The 16220-nt window shown below is 63.1% G+C and overlaps 2 protein-coding genes across 4 annotated transcripts; both read right to left on the bottom strand.

The window, feature by feature from the left end:
* Positions 1-3: 3 nt before the first annotated feature.
* LOC146586675 (interferon regulatory factor 4-like) lies at positions 4-3897 on the bottom strand (the record flags this gene model as incomplete). The annotated part of the gene is made up of 8 exons (XM_085320894.1): positions 3617-3897; positions 2766-2955; positions 2116-2219; positions 1501-1597; positions 1119-1220; positions 426-821; positions 224-342; positions 4-115 (listed from the first exon to the last, which is right to left on the bottom strand). Coding segments are annotated over exons 1-8 (1294 nt in total), but the record flags the coding sequence as incomplete, so codon positions are not given.
* A 3560-nt stretch (positions 3898-7457) lies between these two features.
* On the bottom strand, positions 7458-16106 carry DUSP15 (dual specificity phosphatase 15). Of its 3 annotated transcripts, XM_085320890.1 has the most exons (7): positions 15855-16106; positions 13922-13955; positions 10959-11041; positions 10418-10467; positions 9587-9661; positions 8877-9048; positions 7458-8436 (listed from the first exon to the last, which is right to left on the bottom strand). In XM_085320890.1, exons 1-7 carry the CDS (start codon positions 15873-15875, stop codon positions 8224-8226), a joined length of 648 nt encoding a protein of 215 aa, XP_085177016.1. In that variant the 5' UTR covers positions 15876-16106; the 3' UTR covers positions 7458-8223. The 3 variants fall into 3 exon arrangements, with proteins under 3 accessions (XP_085177016.1, XP_085177015.1, XP_085177017.1); XM_085320889.1 differs by lacking the exon at positions 15855-16106 and having other exon boundaries at positions 13922-15161; XM_085320891.1 differs by lacking the exons at positions 8877-9048; positions 15855-16106 and having other exon boundaries at positions 8351-8436; positions 13922-15161.
* Positions 16107-16220: the final 114 nt, after the last annotated feature.

Genomic DNA, 16220 nt, shown 5'->3' with positions numbered 1-16220 from the left:
CGTGGACGATGTGGTTGGAGGCGCCGGGGGCGCAGGGCTGCGAGGCCTCGCGCAGCAGCTGCGGCCCCAGGCGCTGCGCGTGATGGAAGAGCTCCCGCGCGAACACCGGCTCCACCTGCGGAGGCACGGAGCCGCCGGGAGCACCGGCGCCGGCGCCAGCGCGCGCCCCGGCCCCCGGCCCAGGCGGCCGGAGGAGCCCTGCCCGCCCCCGGCACCTACTCACGTGGGCCATGATGAGCTTCTGGAAGCGGTGGCCGGTGCTGGTGGGGTACTCCTCGCCGAAGCACAGGTTGATCTGGTACTGCGGCGAGGGCTGCCCGTGGCTCAGGTACTCCCGCAGCTCTGCAAGACACCGTCAGCGGGGCCGGAGAACCCCCCCGTCCCGGCAGCGCGGCCCCCGCGGCCCCCGCGGCGGCGGCACTTACGCTGCAGGAACTGCTGCGTGTCCAGCAGCTTGTAGGTCTTCTCGCGCTCCAGCTTGTTGGGCCAGTCGCTGTGCGGGGCCAGCGGCCCGTTCCAGTACACCCGGCCCTGGCACTGGCGCTTCATGAAGACGCCCTCGGGGGCGACCCAGAGGAGCACGCCGCGGTCCAGGTGCGGCAGCAGCCGCTCCAGCACGTCGGTCATGCCGGCCACCCGGCTGCTGCCGCTCAGCGCCCGCGGCGGGGGGAACTGGATCTGCTCCATGCACGAGGGGCCGTAGAGCCGCTCGCTGTCGGCCGGCACCGCGCGGGAGGCGATGCGGCAGCCTTCGGCCGTGCGTGTCGTCAGCTCCTTCACCAGCACGTCGCAGTAGTAGAGGCGGACGTGGAGCCAGCAGTCTGCGCGAGCGGGGTGTCAGCGCCGGGACGCCCGGCGAAGGAGACGCCGCGGCTCCCGGAGGAGGCTGGGAGCCCGCCGCGGCGCCACGTGCCCAAACCTGGCTTCCCTTATAAGAGCCCAAATTTGCTAAMCCCCCCCATTTCCTTCAGCAGAGAGAGCAGAGGGGGAAGCAGGAGGAAAGCCCGGTCCCGGCTCTGCACCTGAGGAAGCCCCATCCCGGGGGGTTTCTCGCCGGGCTCGCGGGGAAGGGACGTCCCGCGCGGGGCCGTGCCGGGCGCCACGGCCTCGGYGCCTACCTGAGTGGTTGAAGTCCTCGGCGGGGAGGTAGGACGGGGGGCCCGGGAGGAGGCGGCCGGGGGCCGGGTTCCAGCCGTAGAAGAGGCCCCGCACGTGGTATCCTGGGGCAGGGCAGGCGGCGGCATGGCACGGGGGCCCGGCGGCGGCGCGCCTCCTCGGGGGCTCGCCCGGCGTCCCGCAGCGCTTCCTGCGGCTGCTGCTCCGGACCCCGAGCGCCGCCGCCGTCACCCTCCCTCGCCCCCAGCCCCGTCCGGCTGCTTCCCTTCCCGGGCGCAGGACGAGGGCCCGGAGCGGGAGCCGCCGGCTGGGGCGAAGCCGCCCGGAGCCGCCGGCACGGGAAGCGACCGGCCGAGGGAGGAGGAGGCGGAGGCGCTTCCTTACCCCGCTCCGCCGGGTGCGCAGAGGCCGGGGGCAGCGGCAGCGCCGGCTCCATCACGCCCGGCCGGCTCTGCTCTTCCAGGTTCACCGCGGCACTGCCCTGGGGAGGAGAGCGGCGCTGCTGAGGCGGGCCGTGCCGGCAGCCAGGGCCGGAGCCGGGAACCAGGGGCCCTGAGCTGGCTCCTGCCTCTGCCGCGGACCCCCCCGCGCTGGCACATCCCTTGCCCGCCTCCGGCAGCGGCACTCGGGAGCGAGCCGGCTGCCGGGCAGGATGAGCGTGCTGCCATAAGGCCCCCGGAGACGCCCCGGATGCTCCCAAATGGGCACAGCCTGGGACAAGCGTGGAGTGGACACAGCAGACTCCCAGCCGTGAGAAATGGATTTCCAGGGAAACCGATGGATGGAAACATCCTGGGAGAAACCCCGCGGCCCACAGGGAAGCGCGGAGCAGTGGTGGAGCCGGGGCGCAAGCTGCCCGAGGCGGAGCGGACACGAGCGGGACGGAGGGGACAGGCCGTGCGGGGACGCGGCGAAGGAGGAACCGACAGGGGCACGGGAGCGTGCGGGACGGGGGAACAGCCGACGGGCGAGGGGGGACTCGGGGCAGCCGGCTCCCACCTCCTCTGGCCTGCAGCTAACGCCCGCGGAGGACGGCACGGGGGTCGGGGGCTGGCTCACCCGCTGCTCCTTGCTGGCTGGCGACTCCGTGCTGCCATCCCTGTCTGCAAGAGCACAGGGACACCCGCTGATGCCCTGACGGAGAGCAGCCGCGCACCAGCAGCAGCCACGGCCAGGGAACGCGCCTGGCTCCCGGGCCAAGGACAGGGCTCCGCGCCCGCCCTCGGCCGGCATCCCGGGGAAAGCAAACACCGCTCCGACCCACGGCGCGCAGCCAGAGGAGCCGCCCCGTGGCCGGATGCCCCCAGGTCGGATCATCTCTTCAAGAGGGAGCGTCGGAGGGGCTTTGCCCTGGTGGGGAACGGGGAGCTACAGGACGAGTGGGGCTGCACGAGGGCGACGTGACCCTCGGCCCAACCATGGCACTGGCAAGGTTTGCTCTGCACGCTACCTCCCTCCCAACCCGGCTGCTCCCAGCACTGCTGCCTACGGAGCAGCCTGGCCCCGGACCCCAGCCGCAGAGGAAGAGGCCTGGGGAGGAAGGCCCGAGGCGATGACGCCTGTGGGACACGGGGCTCGTACAGGAAGGGCAAAGTCACCGGCCACAACTCTGAAGCAGCCCCGTCCCAGTGGAGGACCCAGGCACCTACCCGCGTCCCGGGCCCCGTCGGACACGATCTGATAGACCTTGTACGGCTCSGAGATGTCCAGCTGGCTCCGCTCAGGTACCTCCTGGAAGTCGGTGCTCTTGTTGAGCGCGCAGCGGAGGCGCGTTTTCCAGGTGGACGGGTCTGCCTTGTCCGTGCCTTCGTGGTACTTCCCCTTGTAGATGGCCCAAGCCTGGGGGGCAGAGGGGGCCCTGCGGTCCGGCGCTGCTGGGATGCTGCCGGGGTGCAGCTTCGGCCGGCCTGGGGAGGGGCAGGGGGCCCCGAGGGGCTGGGAGACCACTGGGGCTGAGCTGGGGGCAATGGGGAGCCCCGGGGGAGCACACGGAGCCCCGGGGGAGCGCACGGAGCCCCGGAGCAGTGCACGGAGCCCTGGGGAGCGCACGGAGCCCCGGGGGAGCACACGGAGCCCCGGGGAAGTGCACGGAGCCTCGGGGGAGCGCATGGAGCCCCGGGGCAGTGCACGGAGCCCCGGGGGAGCGCACGGAGCCCCGGGGCAGTGCACGGAGCCCCGGGGGAGCGCACGGAGCCCCGGGGCAGTGCACGGAGCCCCGGGGGAGCGCACGGAGCCCCGGGGCGGTGCACGGAGCCCCGGGGGAGCGCACGGAGCCCCGGGGCGGTGCACGGAGCCCCGGGGGAGCGCACGGAGCCCCGGGGCGGTGCATGGAGACCCGGGGGAGCGCACGGAGCCCCGGGGCGGTGCATGGAGCCCCGGGGGAGCGCACGGAGCCCCGGGGGAGCGCACGGAGCCCCGGGGCAGTGCACGGAGCCCCAGGGGAGCGCACGGAGCCCGGGGGGAGCCCGGGCCGCCCGGGCGGCGGCGCCGGGCCCGGTACCTTGAAGAGCGCCGCGTCCTCCTGCTGCCGGTAGTCCTGCTTGGCGGCGTGTTTCCAGGGGATGCGGAACAGGGTTTTCTCGCGGTTCTCCCAGCGCAGCCCCGGGTACCGGCCGCTGTCGATCTGGGCGATGAGCCACTCCTTGAGCCGCATGTGCGCCCCCGGCGCCGCCATCGGCGCGGCCCCGCTGCGGCGCGGCGCGGCCCGCGGGACCGCGCGGCGGCGCCGAAAGCGAAAGCGCCGCCGCACTTTCACTTTCCCTTTGCCGCCCGCCGCTTTCGGTTCTGCGCCGCGCCGTGGCCCCGGGGCAGGGGGCGGGGGGACAGGGCACCCCCGCACCGAGGACGGCACATCCTGCACCGGGGACAGGGGACACAGCACCCTGCACCGGGGACAGAGCACCCTGAGACAGGGGACAGGGCACCGAGGACGAGGGGACGCAGCACCCAGACCCCGCGCCCGGGGSGGCGGCCGCTGCCTGCCAGGCCGCTCGGCGCTGTCCCGCGTCCCAGCGTGGCAGGGGCCGGTTCCCGGCCCGCCGGGACGTGGCCTGCGCACGCTGGGCGCGCGTGGCCGAACTCTCCCGTCGGGGCAACGGGGCCTTGGCAGCTGCCGTCCGCCCCCGGGACGCTGCTTCTAGCCAGCGTCTGCCAGGAGCTGTACGAAACAGCCCGGAGTTTCCAGGCTCCAGAGCGACTGGGGCATCGTTTCGCTTGCTGGGTCTCAGCTCCGCTTCAGGCCTCGTGTTTGCCCCCCGCGGTGCCCGACAGGCCCAAGAGCTGAGTCGAACGGGGAGCTGGTGGGAAGGGCAGAGATGAGCTGTGCGGGGAGCTGGGCGCCAGCTGCGGAGCAGCCTGACTCATCCCGGCCCTCCTCGCGGCCGGGCCTGGACCTCCCGGAGGCAGGTCGGTGCCCACAGAGGACACGCGCCTTCGGCTGCCCCTGGGTTGCTGTCTGCCACATCTCCCGGCTCGCTGCCCATGCGTCGCTCCGCCGGGGCGGTCAGCGACGTGGCTGCAGGTGAGACAGGGCTCAGCACCGCTCGGGGCGCCCGCAGCCCGGCCCGTGCCCGGCCCGGAGGCCCGGCGCGTGGTCCCAAACCGCCTGTTTGCTCCCGAGCACGCTCCCGTGCTGCCGTTGCCGCCCGGAGGGTTCGTCCCGCGCGGGCGCCGCCTGCTTCCAGGCAGGAGCTGGCCCGGCCTTCCGGCCGTGGGAAGAGGGTTTTCGCCCGCAGGTGAGGAGGGTGCTGCGGGCTGGGCTCACGCTCGGCCAGTCGCACCTTGCCGAGGAGCTTCGCCAAGGGCCGTGCGTGCAGCGCCGCGGCACGGGGCCCCTTCCSAGCCCTGCTCCGGGAGCCAGCACCCGTGGCAGCCGGGGAGGGGGTGTCCGCAGCCGAGCAGGGTTTGCGCCGGCCGCAGCTCCCTGGGCCGCCCTGGTGAGAGCCGGTGCTGGGCTGGGGCTGGGGCTGGGGCCGGCGGCGCCAGAGCTGGGTGCCAACGAGGCCGGCGGCGGCAGTGCAGGGAAAGCTGCTGCTCTCCCCTCCGCCTGCCTGCCCGTTTCCTTTTCCGTTCTGACTAAGYGAAAGTAGCTGCTCGGCCGGGGGGAGAGATGAGGCTCCCTGGACTCTGCAGGCGGCTCTCGGGGGGAAATCCTCGAAATGAGTGAGCACAGAGGCTGGGCCAGGCGGCAGCCTGCCTCCCGGCCCCGCGCCGGCCCCGTGCTGCGGGCACGCCGGGCGGCTGCGGGGCCTCGCGCCGGGCGCAGCCGTTCGGTCCCGGCACCGAACCCTCCTTGCAGGACCACGTCTGGCTGGCCTGGAGCAGGGGCTGGGGCAGGGGCACGTGCTCTGGGGCAGGGGCTCAGCTGATGCCGTGATCACTGCAGCTCGGCTCCGGGAGCGGCTGGGGCAGTGCCAGCGTTGCTTGGAGGCCCACGAGCTGCAGGGTAGTKTTTCAGGAAAATACAGAAAAAWARAAAAAAAAAAAAAAAAAAGACGTTTCAGCAGGAAGAGCCCTTGCTGGCCGCTGGGGCGCGTGCCCCTCATGCCACCGGCACTGGCGCTGCTCCGGCACGGGTTTCGTAGCTGCAGAGTGGGAGCCGGGCRGCGCAGGAAGCCGTGCCGGCTGAGCAGGGGATTTCCACCCAGCCCGGCTCTGACGCAGAGGCTGAAACGCAGCGCTGCCCCGGGCCTGGCCCAGCGTCCGCCCCGGCCCCTTCGCTAGGTCACGCAGCTGCCGCATCCCGGGGAAAGGGCCCGGCTCTGACCGCGGGAGGACTCGGCTCTCCCCCCGGGGCGTTGCACAGCCCGGCCCCATCGCTCGCGGGGATCCACTGCGGTTCCGGGAGGTGCCGCAGCCCGTTGGCCCGTATGAGCCTTTTTCGACTGGGATTTCTTCCCTTCTCACAGCTGAGCTGGTGACGCCAGCACCAAGGGGATCCGATTACCCCAGCATCAGCAGAGATGCTCGGGAGCCYGTTTCCCACTGCGCTGCTCCCTGCACAGGGAAGGTGAAGCTGTTTAACCCTTACGCTTTCATGCTTTCTTGCACTTTGAAAGCAGTCAAACATTAACTCAGAGCTAATCCTGTCCCTACCTGTTTTTTTTTCAGATCGTATAAACCAGAGCTGCCAAAGCAAATATGTTTTGCTGAGTGCCAGAACCGGGCCCCGGAGGCCTGGGAGTGCTCCGGCCYGGAGCGCCGCAGGGAGCCCGCCGGCACCAGCCCCTGCCCACCGCAGGCACGTGGGGGCCCGGGACAGCATGTCCATACAGCTGCTTCGGCCACAGCCAGCACGGGGATGGGGAGCAATTACTAGTTATCGGTGGGGGTGTCCTGGCCTCTGYGGCCTCCTGAAGGCACCCGGGGCAGAGACAGTCCCTGCTGCACGGGCGCCGGGAAGCCGCGTTGCTCCGAGCCGAGTGCCCGGCACTGAGCCAAAGGCAGAGCTGAAAGCTGCCCTGGCGGTTCCTGTRCCCGTGGCCCTGCCGGCTCCTGGGGGCTACTCATTTGCTCGGGGAGGAGGAACCAGCGGCAGACRTGGGCCGGATCCTGGGAGCTGCTCCGGCTCCTGGCACGGCGGAGGCCGGGGGCGCGGCGGGGGCCGGGGGCGCAGCTGGGCAGCGCCAGCGTCTCCCCCGCGTGCAGTGGCCGGGGCGAGGGGGCTGGGGTTTTTGAAGCCCGGCTCCGGGCGCCTCCCTGCAGCTTGCCGCAGCGCGGAGCCTGTGTTCCTGGGCCTGGTGCTCTCGGCAGGCTCCGGTTCAAGCTCTCTYGGATGGGATGAGCAAGGAGGCTGCAGCTGAGCTCAGGATCAGCGTGAGCAACCATCTGCTCCTGCAGACCCCCTCRGGGCAGAGCCTTGTCGCCAGTGAGAGCCCACCTGCAGCAGCGGTGCTTCTGGCCCGTCCCTGCCGCGAGCGAGGGCTGCTGCCAGCAGCCAGGGTCCTTGRACTGCCCCAGCAGCTCCCCTCGGGGCAGCACGGGTGATGCCCCAGCGGCACGGCCGGGCCGGCTGCTCRTGGGGCTCTGTCCCGGGAATCCCACCGTGGACGTGGAGCATGAGTGATGCGCAGCGGGGCTGCTGGGGTGCCGGCTGGGCAGGAAAGGGAAGGGAAGGGCACCCCTTGCCTCCCTACAACCCTCCCGCAGGAGGGCAGCCTGTGTCCCCCCGATCCCGCCCCCGGCGTGCCAGCAGCTGCTCTGCACCTCCCCTGCTGCGTGCTGGGGCCGTGGCAGCTCCCTGCAGCCTCCGGGCTCRCCCCGCACCGGGACCCTCCCTGCTGCAGCATCCCCCTCGGCGACCCGGCTGTCGCAGGCAAGTCAGGCTGCACCTCGCGCTGCAGAGATGTTTATTAATGAACGGGGACCTAGCAAGTCTTCAAGCAAAATGGCTTAAGGCTCTGCTTTAGTGAGATCTGGCCAGGTTAGACATTTATTTCCTGCCTTTTAAAGATGGTGCCCTGGGGTCAGTGGGAATGGGATGCAACCAGCTCCTAAAGCTGCTGGGCTTGCTTGGGGCTTGTGCTTGGCTGGCTCAGACTGGACCTTCGTGTGGTGGGAACCAGCACGCTGCAGTTAACAGTAATGTGTCTGTGTGTCCCTGCTCCGTGGTCACCTCAGCTCTGGAAACCTGCTGCTGGTGGARAAATTGTACTGTCTAAGGAGAGAAYGAGACCAGTACCTTCAGCCTGTGCAGAAGGTACTGATGTGCTAGCAGCTACTTCAGCAGCGATCTGGGTGCTGATACCATGGCAGGAAAAGCCCCATCTGTTGCACTGCCCAGAGCCCGCAGTAATCCAGCACTGTCCTCTGCCCTTTCACCAGTCCCTTGAATATGCCAGCACTAGCTGATTAAGCCCACAGCAGTCTACAGAGCACAGCAGCACAAACAAATCCCTCCCACGACAGATGAAAGCCAGAGCAGAAAATGACGTGCTCAAACCCAGAGAGAAGGAAGAAGTGGGCTGAGGATTCGAGTTCCCGGCTCRCGGGTTTGCTGTGGCTCTCCTGGATGGCACAGCCCCTCCTGATCAGTAGCGTTGCTGCTCCTTAGTCTCTACCAGGCTGTTAGGTGATTCTGGCTACTCTCTCTTCTGCCCTTGGCCGGGATCACTTCAGACAAGCAGGGATGCAGGAGAACATCCTCTTCACCCGCAGCAGAAAAGGAGCTGTGCTCTTTACATCTCTGGCTCTGGGTATCAGTCCCTGCAGAGCTCCCTCTGTTCTGGATGGTCCTCCTCTTTCTGCGGGCAGCAGTGCCTTTATTTCTTCTTCATCATTGAAAGGGATTGCCCCATACCTCTGCTTCAGATGCTTACGGACCTGGGAAAGAAGGGAGGAGCAAACTGATGTGCCTGTCAAAGTGTAAGTCCAAGCCTGAATCTGGGATGCACAARCATTTATTCTCCTCTCTAAAAGGACTCTCCCAGCCTCCCCCCAACTGTGGTGATAATGACCACATCTCCAGATAGGGAGCCTGAAACTCCACTCAGTCAGTGCTGGACCCTGACTTGCACAAGCTGAGGAAGCCTGGCTCAGCAAATGCAAGGAGCCACCTTGTGCCCCGCTAGCAATATGTCCAGGAGAGCTGGTGCTGGGCGTCTAGGCAAGACTCCACTCACGGAGTGGGCAGCAGCACAAACAAGAGGAGCCGAGAGCAACCTGGTCATCCTTGGGCTCTGCCTTTGCTCCAAGAGGTCTGCGAGCAGGCACCGACCACTGAGGAAGGGTAAGAGGGCTGCAGGTCCCCCTCGCGTGCCCACCTTCTGGGCTGCACCGCGGCCAAACTCATCCAGCTGCTGTCTGAAACCAGGGTTGGGGTTGGCAATGGGTCGAACCRTTTTGATGGCCTCGAGCACCTCCTGGCAGCTCAGCTCTGTAACAGCCATAATGTAGGCGACCACGATAGTAGTGCTCCGGGAGATCCCTGCAAGACTGGCAAGCGGAAGAGAGSAAAGCCATTGCCTGTGGTGCACCCTCTGTGCTCTGACCTGCCTCCTACACTCACCCCTTCCTCCACCACTTCTGCTCCAGCTATTTCAGTTCCTCTTCTCAGAGAACTTGCTCTCTGGGAGGCCAAAGCCCTTCCAAGGTTCTCTTGATCAGTGCCTATAAATACATCCTTCTCCCCAGGGGAAGTGAAAGCATCGGCCACTGGCTGGATCCCTGCCCCTAAACTGTTCCCTTCCCACTCGCTTGGCTGAAGCAAAAAGCTGCCCTGTCTCCAGGGCAAATGGTTCTCTGGCCCAAAAAGGAATTCTTAAATCCTGCTCAGTATGAGGCATGAGCCATGGTCGATCCCCACTGTGGGTCCTGAGTGGACTGATTTACGAGGGGACCCTCTGGGRCATGCTCACTTCGACCGGGGACCTGCAGCCAGAGCAGGGGGGTTCTGCAGGCTCCACCTTTTCTTCGGGCCCTGTTGTGCTGCCCTAGGGAATATGCAGCACTGGGCCCAGGAAAGGAGTTTTACCAGTGCACAAGGCAGTTCCCTCCACGCAGGCGACACTGGTGGATAAAACTGATGCATTCTTTGAAGTGCTTCTTGCTGTCAGGAAAAATAAAACAGAGTAAGGACTGTAGCTTGTGGAACAGGGCTTTTACAACGGGCCATTGGCTGGTGGAGCTCTGAGCACCTGAGGACAAAGCATTAAAGTGCCCGCTCCACAACGTCGCCGTGCTGCCACGACCAGCCGCGGAGACCTGAGCAGCTCAGTGCTCCTGCTTCCCGAAGGAAGGCCAGTGGCACAGCGTGCTCTGCCGAGGACCAGAGGAGAGAAGCCAAGCAGCTACGGTGAGGGTGGCAAGGGCTGCATGGCTTCCCTGCGAATCTCGCTTGGCTTGCACCGGKGTGGAAGGAGCTGTATGGCCCAGCAAGGGCTCTGCTGCCCACCCTGACAGGGCAGAGCAGCCTGGAGCTGCACACAAAGCAGTCCTGAGCTGACTTGTGCTCCCAGTTCCAGACTGGGRGAGTCCTTCGCGGGGGCCAGTGGTGACCAGGGCACACAGGGAGGGGTTGGTTGCTCCCGTGACTGCCTGCATCAGTGCTCTTGGCTGGCTCCGTCTCTTCTGCCTGCTCTGCTCCTTGCCCTTGGGGCAGCCCCCAGGGTCTCTCAGGGTGGGATGCTCCCTCCTGCTTTGGGTCAGTGCTGCGGAGGGGCTGCCTGCGGGCCACTGAGGAGCTGGATGCAGCGTCTCAAGGTCCTGGGAGCACTGCGAGGCTTCTCTGCCCATCACCCTGCAAAGGCCTGCCCCGTGCCCCAAAGCCGTGCGGGGCGCGTGCCAGCCACAGCRGGGTACTCACATGTTGGCCTCAGGTGTGTCTGGCAGAGGGATACGGAGGTAGGTGATTTCCTGAAAGCACAAAAGGAACACGACAAGCTGGGGGTTTGGGAGCCGCGGTCTGGCCATCCTGGTCCCACGGGCCACRCACAGCTGGCGAGGCAGCGCTCTCGCTCACGCTCCCTCCCGGCCCCCGGCGCTCCCTCTGGGACCTCGTTCTCACAAATACGACTGCTCTGCACTGAGCAGGCTGGCGGGGTCCAAGGAGACGTCTGCTGTCTCCTTGGCGCATACATCAAGGAGGGCAATAGGTGAACAGATAGCTCGTGTGAGGGGGTGGAAAAACAAGACCAAGCTGGGGCTCTGGAAATTGTTCCTAGCCAGGATTCAAGGCCAGGTTATATTTACAAGGCCAGTTTCCCAGAGCAGAGGGGCTGCCTAGACTGCTAATGGGGGAGCGGGGAGAGGTGGGCACGCTGTGGGGATGCTGGCGAAGGGAGAYGTTGCAGAGTGGAAGGAGCTGCCGAAATCTGCACAGTAACGTCAGGGGCAGGGGACCCTACCTGCAGCAAGGGCTGCGGAGATTCATGGATTGAAACAATATGGGTGATCTTGTTCCGGCTGAGCTGCTCCAGGTCTTTGGCATCTAAAGAAGGAYGCAACTAGATTTTAGCACATACTTATTTCTTACCCTTCTCTTCCCACCAGTACATCTGCTGCTCTCCTGCAGACAAAYAAGCATGCAGAGCTTTGCTCCAGGGGAACAGCTGCATTCTGCGCCACCCCRTGTGCATCTACGCACTTGGTGGTGGAGCAGACACAGGCAAATACGCAAACGCATCCTGGAAATCTGGGAACGCCAACCCACATGATACCAAAACAGAGACCTACTCCCTCCAAAGGCACTTGACCTTGCTGCTTCTGCTCAAGATGAAAATTCACATCTGCATAGAAAAACACACTCATTTGAAGCAGACATGTTTGCACTTGCTTCTTCTTGTTCCGTAGCTTACAAAGGAAATAATACGCTCCCCACCTGCACCTCTCCCGTGCAAATGTAATAAATAGTAATGTGAATAATTGCAGCCTAAATGATTTGCTTCATCTCACGAATCACAGGAGCAGAGCTGCAGCRTTTCACATCAACTCTGAATTTGGTTTAATGTTTGTGTTCCTTTTTAATATCTGGGGGTACCTGCAGAAAACAACTACACTGTGATTTGCTGCACTTCTTTGCATTATCCTCTCTGAAACTGCGTGTATGGAAATCAAGTATCACAACTTTCTGGAGAAACAACCTACTTTTCGCTAATGCTTCAGCATCCTCTGGTTGTGATTCTGGTCACTGGTCTAGCACAAAAGTTATTATGCTGGGAGGGGAGTGCGTTCATTTTGCTGGCTAAGCAGCTTTGCAGCAGTTTTCCTTTTATGACATTACCAGCTGATATTGCACAAACTGCGAGAGATGAGTGCTAATATTTTCTCATCTCATAGCTTTGGGTGTCTAAACTTCCAAGTGTATAAAACCTTGGCTTGTGAATCTAAACCACAATGTGCTAATGGCATGATATGAATATTTAATAAAAGTGAGTTTCAAGAGCCACACTTCACATTAGAGTTCACGTATGTGTTTGTCTGTGCAGAGGAGAGAGGAGGCAGCAAGGGGAATCAAAATCCACCCCTTCGTCCATGGACCTGTACATCACCCGTCACCTTTCCGCCCATGTTTGACAGGCAGAATGAYGGTAATTAGAGTGACATGGTTGTAAAGGCTTACTACAGCTGGGAAGTGCTTTCAGCTGAAGCACATGTCTCTGTGAACTGTCAGAGCTTAATATAGCAGGCCTTAAATCTCTGTCATCACCCTGCTTTTCTTGGTAGACCAGTGCTTTCATGGCATTAATCCAAGACCAAATGCACTCGGTTACTTGCAATAACCTTCATGACTAACCTGGGGTCCCTGTGTCCACACTGCCCCTCGTGGAAAGTGCTTCCAACAACATGAAGCCAGGAGCAGCTCCCCCAACCCCAACTCAGGAAGAACCCCCTTGGGTGCTAAGGAGCAAGGAGGGTGTTCTGGCCAGGGCTCTCACCAGCTATGGCTATCGACAGTATTTTCAATTATATCTTTTTAGCAGTTGATGTCAGTGTTTTTTTTTTTTTTAAAAAAAGTTCTCAGCACTTACAGCAAGAATCAAACTGTCAAAGAATTGTTTTGGGACGCAGGAACATCAGTAAACGCTCTTTTTTCATGGCAGATGCTGGCACAAATTGTCCTTGACAATGAAAACCCATTAAAATAGYGAACTGGCATAAGAAAAGGTGACTCAGAAGCTCTCTCGTAGAACAGAAGGTGTGTGCAGCATCCATCCCGGCTTGCCCAGGTGCTGTCCCATGTGTTTGTTGGCAACTGAACCTGGGCTCGTCACCTCCCAGGCTTGCCTACACTTGCTGCCTTGCTCAGTGGGAGCTTGGACGGCTGCGGTGAGGGCTTCCCGAGCCCGCCAGCAGCTCCTCTGCTTCCGTCACTTGTCACATCAGATACGTGTCCYATTGGGCGCTGCTGAATCCCTTCCTGGCAAGGTCGTGGCCTTGCTCAGCCTCTACCACCTGCATTTCCTGAAATCTCAGGAATTAGGGAAGCCATTAAAAAGAAACAAGACAATCAAAGTGAAGGCAGAGAACTGCTGACTTGTGTTCATGGCTGCTCAGCTGCTCTCCCGCTGTCATCAACACAAACCCTGCCTGGCCGGTGCAGAGGAAGTGTTTCGCGGGAGCTAGTGGGTGCTGCAGCATGTCGGGTGAGCAAACCCCGTCCCGCCTACCACTKTGGGGACAGGCAGGGAAGCTGCAATGCCTTGACAGCATGCCGCACAGTTCGTACCCACGTGGTTTGTGGTATTGGGACATTCAGCCAGGAAAATCAGTCATTGCACTATGTGCAATTAGGAATCCTCCATTACGGGATGATGTGGACTTATCAYTCCCTGAATTAGCACCAAGTCTTTGTTGCTTCCCAACAAACTGCCTAAAGACTCACACCTGCATCTGTTTAGGCCTGGCCTGCTGCTACTTCCTCCTGTGCTGGCTCCCAGCCTCCTTGGGTGCTTCCAGCACTGCCCAGAGGAAGGAGAAGGACAGCTGAGCCAGGACAAGCTGGGGAGGCAGGGGAAGGCTCTCCTGCCGGAGGAGCTGATCCCTCCCTGCCAGCCACAGGGACATCCYGAGTGCTTCTTGAGTGAACCAGGATGACAGAGCTCAAGAGCACTTTTTATSTGTGAACTGACAGAGGAAGAATAATTGCTCCCTAGAAGAGTCCCTGGGACTTCCTGATCTGGCTGGGATGAGCCCTGGAGAAGAAAGGTGCCTGTGGCTGGCCCCTGTGCGCAGCCTCTCTGGAAGCACAGGCAGGGAGAGCATGGAGGGAGGGGTGGAGAGAGCTCCCCTGCAGCAGGGAACCACACGGTTGGGGCAAACTTAGCTTCCCGTCTGAAGGACTTCTGTCCAGGCAGGTGGCTCTGCTTACCGATGAAGTTTCCAAGGTAAAGACCAGGGAGGATCTGCAGGACACAAAGAGGAGTTTCATTCTGTGAGCAGCCACTTTGTGCACTCACACCCAGTCTGTTCGTACCCCCTCTCCGGAAGCAGCAGCCTGCCAGCGCTTCAGCACGGGGCAGAGCTGCGCAGAGACCAGAATTAAACATACAAAGGAAACCGCTAGCATTTACCGCTTGCTTTTCCTTTCCTGGATGCCGGCGCAGCCTCGCCTGCACGAGCTGGCAGAGCTTTGCTGTGGTAAGTGTCCGCTCCTGGCGCGTGAGCGAGCTGCCCCACCGCATCCTGCGTGCCCCCGCGCCGGCCTCCAGCACGCGGGGCCATGTAGCCTCGCTGCCTCGGGTGCCCGGGCAGCACGGGCGCTCTGGTACGCCCCAGTGTCACGTGCAAAGCCCAGTAGAGCCTTGGGGGTCCCCTCCAGTGTGAACCCAGCCTTAAGCAGCAAGGTAAAAGTTCTGCCTTCAAAATGACCTGTCTTCAGTCCCTGAGAGTTGTCCCAGCTCTCGCTGCTGCGAGGCCCCGAGGAGCAGGGGCACTGCCGAACGCGTGTGACCCCAGGGCTGCCGCCGGCAGGGCTCGGCGGCCGCCCGGCCCGGGCAGCCCTCGCACCGAGCCGCAGCTGCCCCGCGCTCGGGGCTCCCGCGGCCTGCCGCAACCCCGGCAAGCGCCACGGCAAGTCTGTCACCGCTTTTTTTATCGCTCCGCCTGTTTGTTTATTATCGATAACTTGTTTGATTGTACTTTTTATCCAAGGTTTTCAGGCCGAGCRTGCCTCAGTGCAGCCTGGGACTACGCCCGTGACCCACGGCAGTACTGCTTTTTAACGGACAGGGAAACAACAGGCGTGGRGAAGGTAAAGGGCTCCGCTAGGGACACCCTCAGCTGGAGCGGCAGAAGCCAGGAGGGCACCGAGCCACCCCTTCCTCGCGGCTCGGCCTTACGCTCTCCTCCGTTCTGCTCCGCGTGGAGCCCCCGGAGTTCTGGCAGGCCTGGGGGGGATCATCGTGCACCCTGCACCTTAGCTCTATTCGCTTCCTGGAATTCAGCTTCTCGTGATGAAAACRTAGTCGCTTTACAATGTTTTGCCCTGGATAATAGTGCTCTCAATGACAGGAGCAGAACACCTTACRTACATTTTTACTCTTAACTGTTTTTGTTTTCCATTTCTCCCATCTTGGATGATGAAAATTAATAGTCTGCTTCACACTTGTTTACAGACARTTTCACTATCGGTTTCTCCCTGCTTTAATGTTTGGCAGGGAATTGTACAAGAAGAAATTATTCTTGCCCTTATCTTACTGCCCACATTTGAAAATATTTCTACTGGTCTAATGATTTTAAGAGCCTTTTTATGACTYTTAAAATTTTAGATCAACTTTGTATTGACAGGGTGCCTTTAACAGAGTAACTTTCAGCTGCTGAACCAGAAATGAGATGCTGCGAGATGTCCACTTAGCTAGGACGGCTCCCAAGAGGAGACTGCGGAGCCGTGGATAATGGCACATTCCCATCACCAGTAACGTTCTGGTCTCCCCTTCGCTGGATAAAATGGGGTATTACAGCTCCATCTAAAACATTAGAAAACGCTGGCGAGGAGTGGCTATGCTTGGGAGGGGGTGTTAAAGATCAGGAGATGGAGATCTCTGCAGAAAGAAGCTGCCTCTAGTTGCCCGCGGCCTGTGTCCCCCACCAAGTGATGCTCCGAGCGCCGCGCAGCCCTGGCGAGCTGCGCGTTAGAGGTGGTGGGAAGGTCTCCCGATGCGGACGGCCTCGTTGCGAGCTCTCGTCCTCCTACCCACCGCCCCGGCACGGAGCCCGCGCGCTCCGAGAGGACGGGCCGGAGGCGGCCGCCGGACCGCCGCCAGGACGAGACCCGAGCTCCGGCCTCGCGCGCCTCTCCTTACCTTGTTCATGCCGTTCCCCATGCCGGTCCCCGCGCTGCACGCCGGGCTCGCGTCGCGCCGGGCTCTGCTCCTGCAGGACCGCTGCCCCACGGAGGGGGGGGCGGCTCTGCCCGGCGGCACCGACGGCGACGTCCGCGCGGCCGCCGTGCCTCTCCTGGCTCGGAGCAAATCCGCGCCGCCGGCAGCTCCTGCCGCAGCCGCCTGCCTCCCGCCGGCGGAGGCTGCTCCGGCGCCGGCCGCCTCGGCCAGAGCAGAGAAACTCCACCTATGAGCGATCATGTGGGAGCGCTGGGGCCGGCGGCGGCGCGAGGCCCAACAAAGCGCCAGTGTGGGGAACAAGCGCCTTTGTGCGGCTCTGCCTCGCCG

This window comes from Rhea americana, unplaced genomic scaffold (genome assembly GCF_003343005.1).
Source record: "Rhea americana isolate MKP2758 unplaced genomic scaffold, rheAme1 scaffold_664, whole genome shotgun sequence".
Lineage (NCBI taxonomy): Eukaryota > Metazoa > Chordata > Aves > Rheiformes > Rheidae > Rhea > Rhea americana.
Note: the sequence above shows the minus strand (reverse complement) of the source record. Positions and strands in the feature narration are given on the sequence as shown.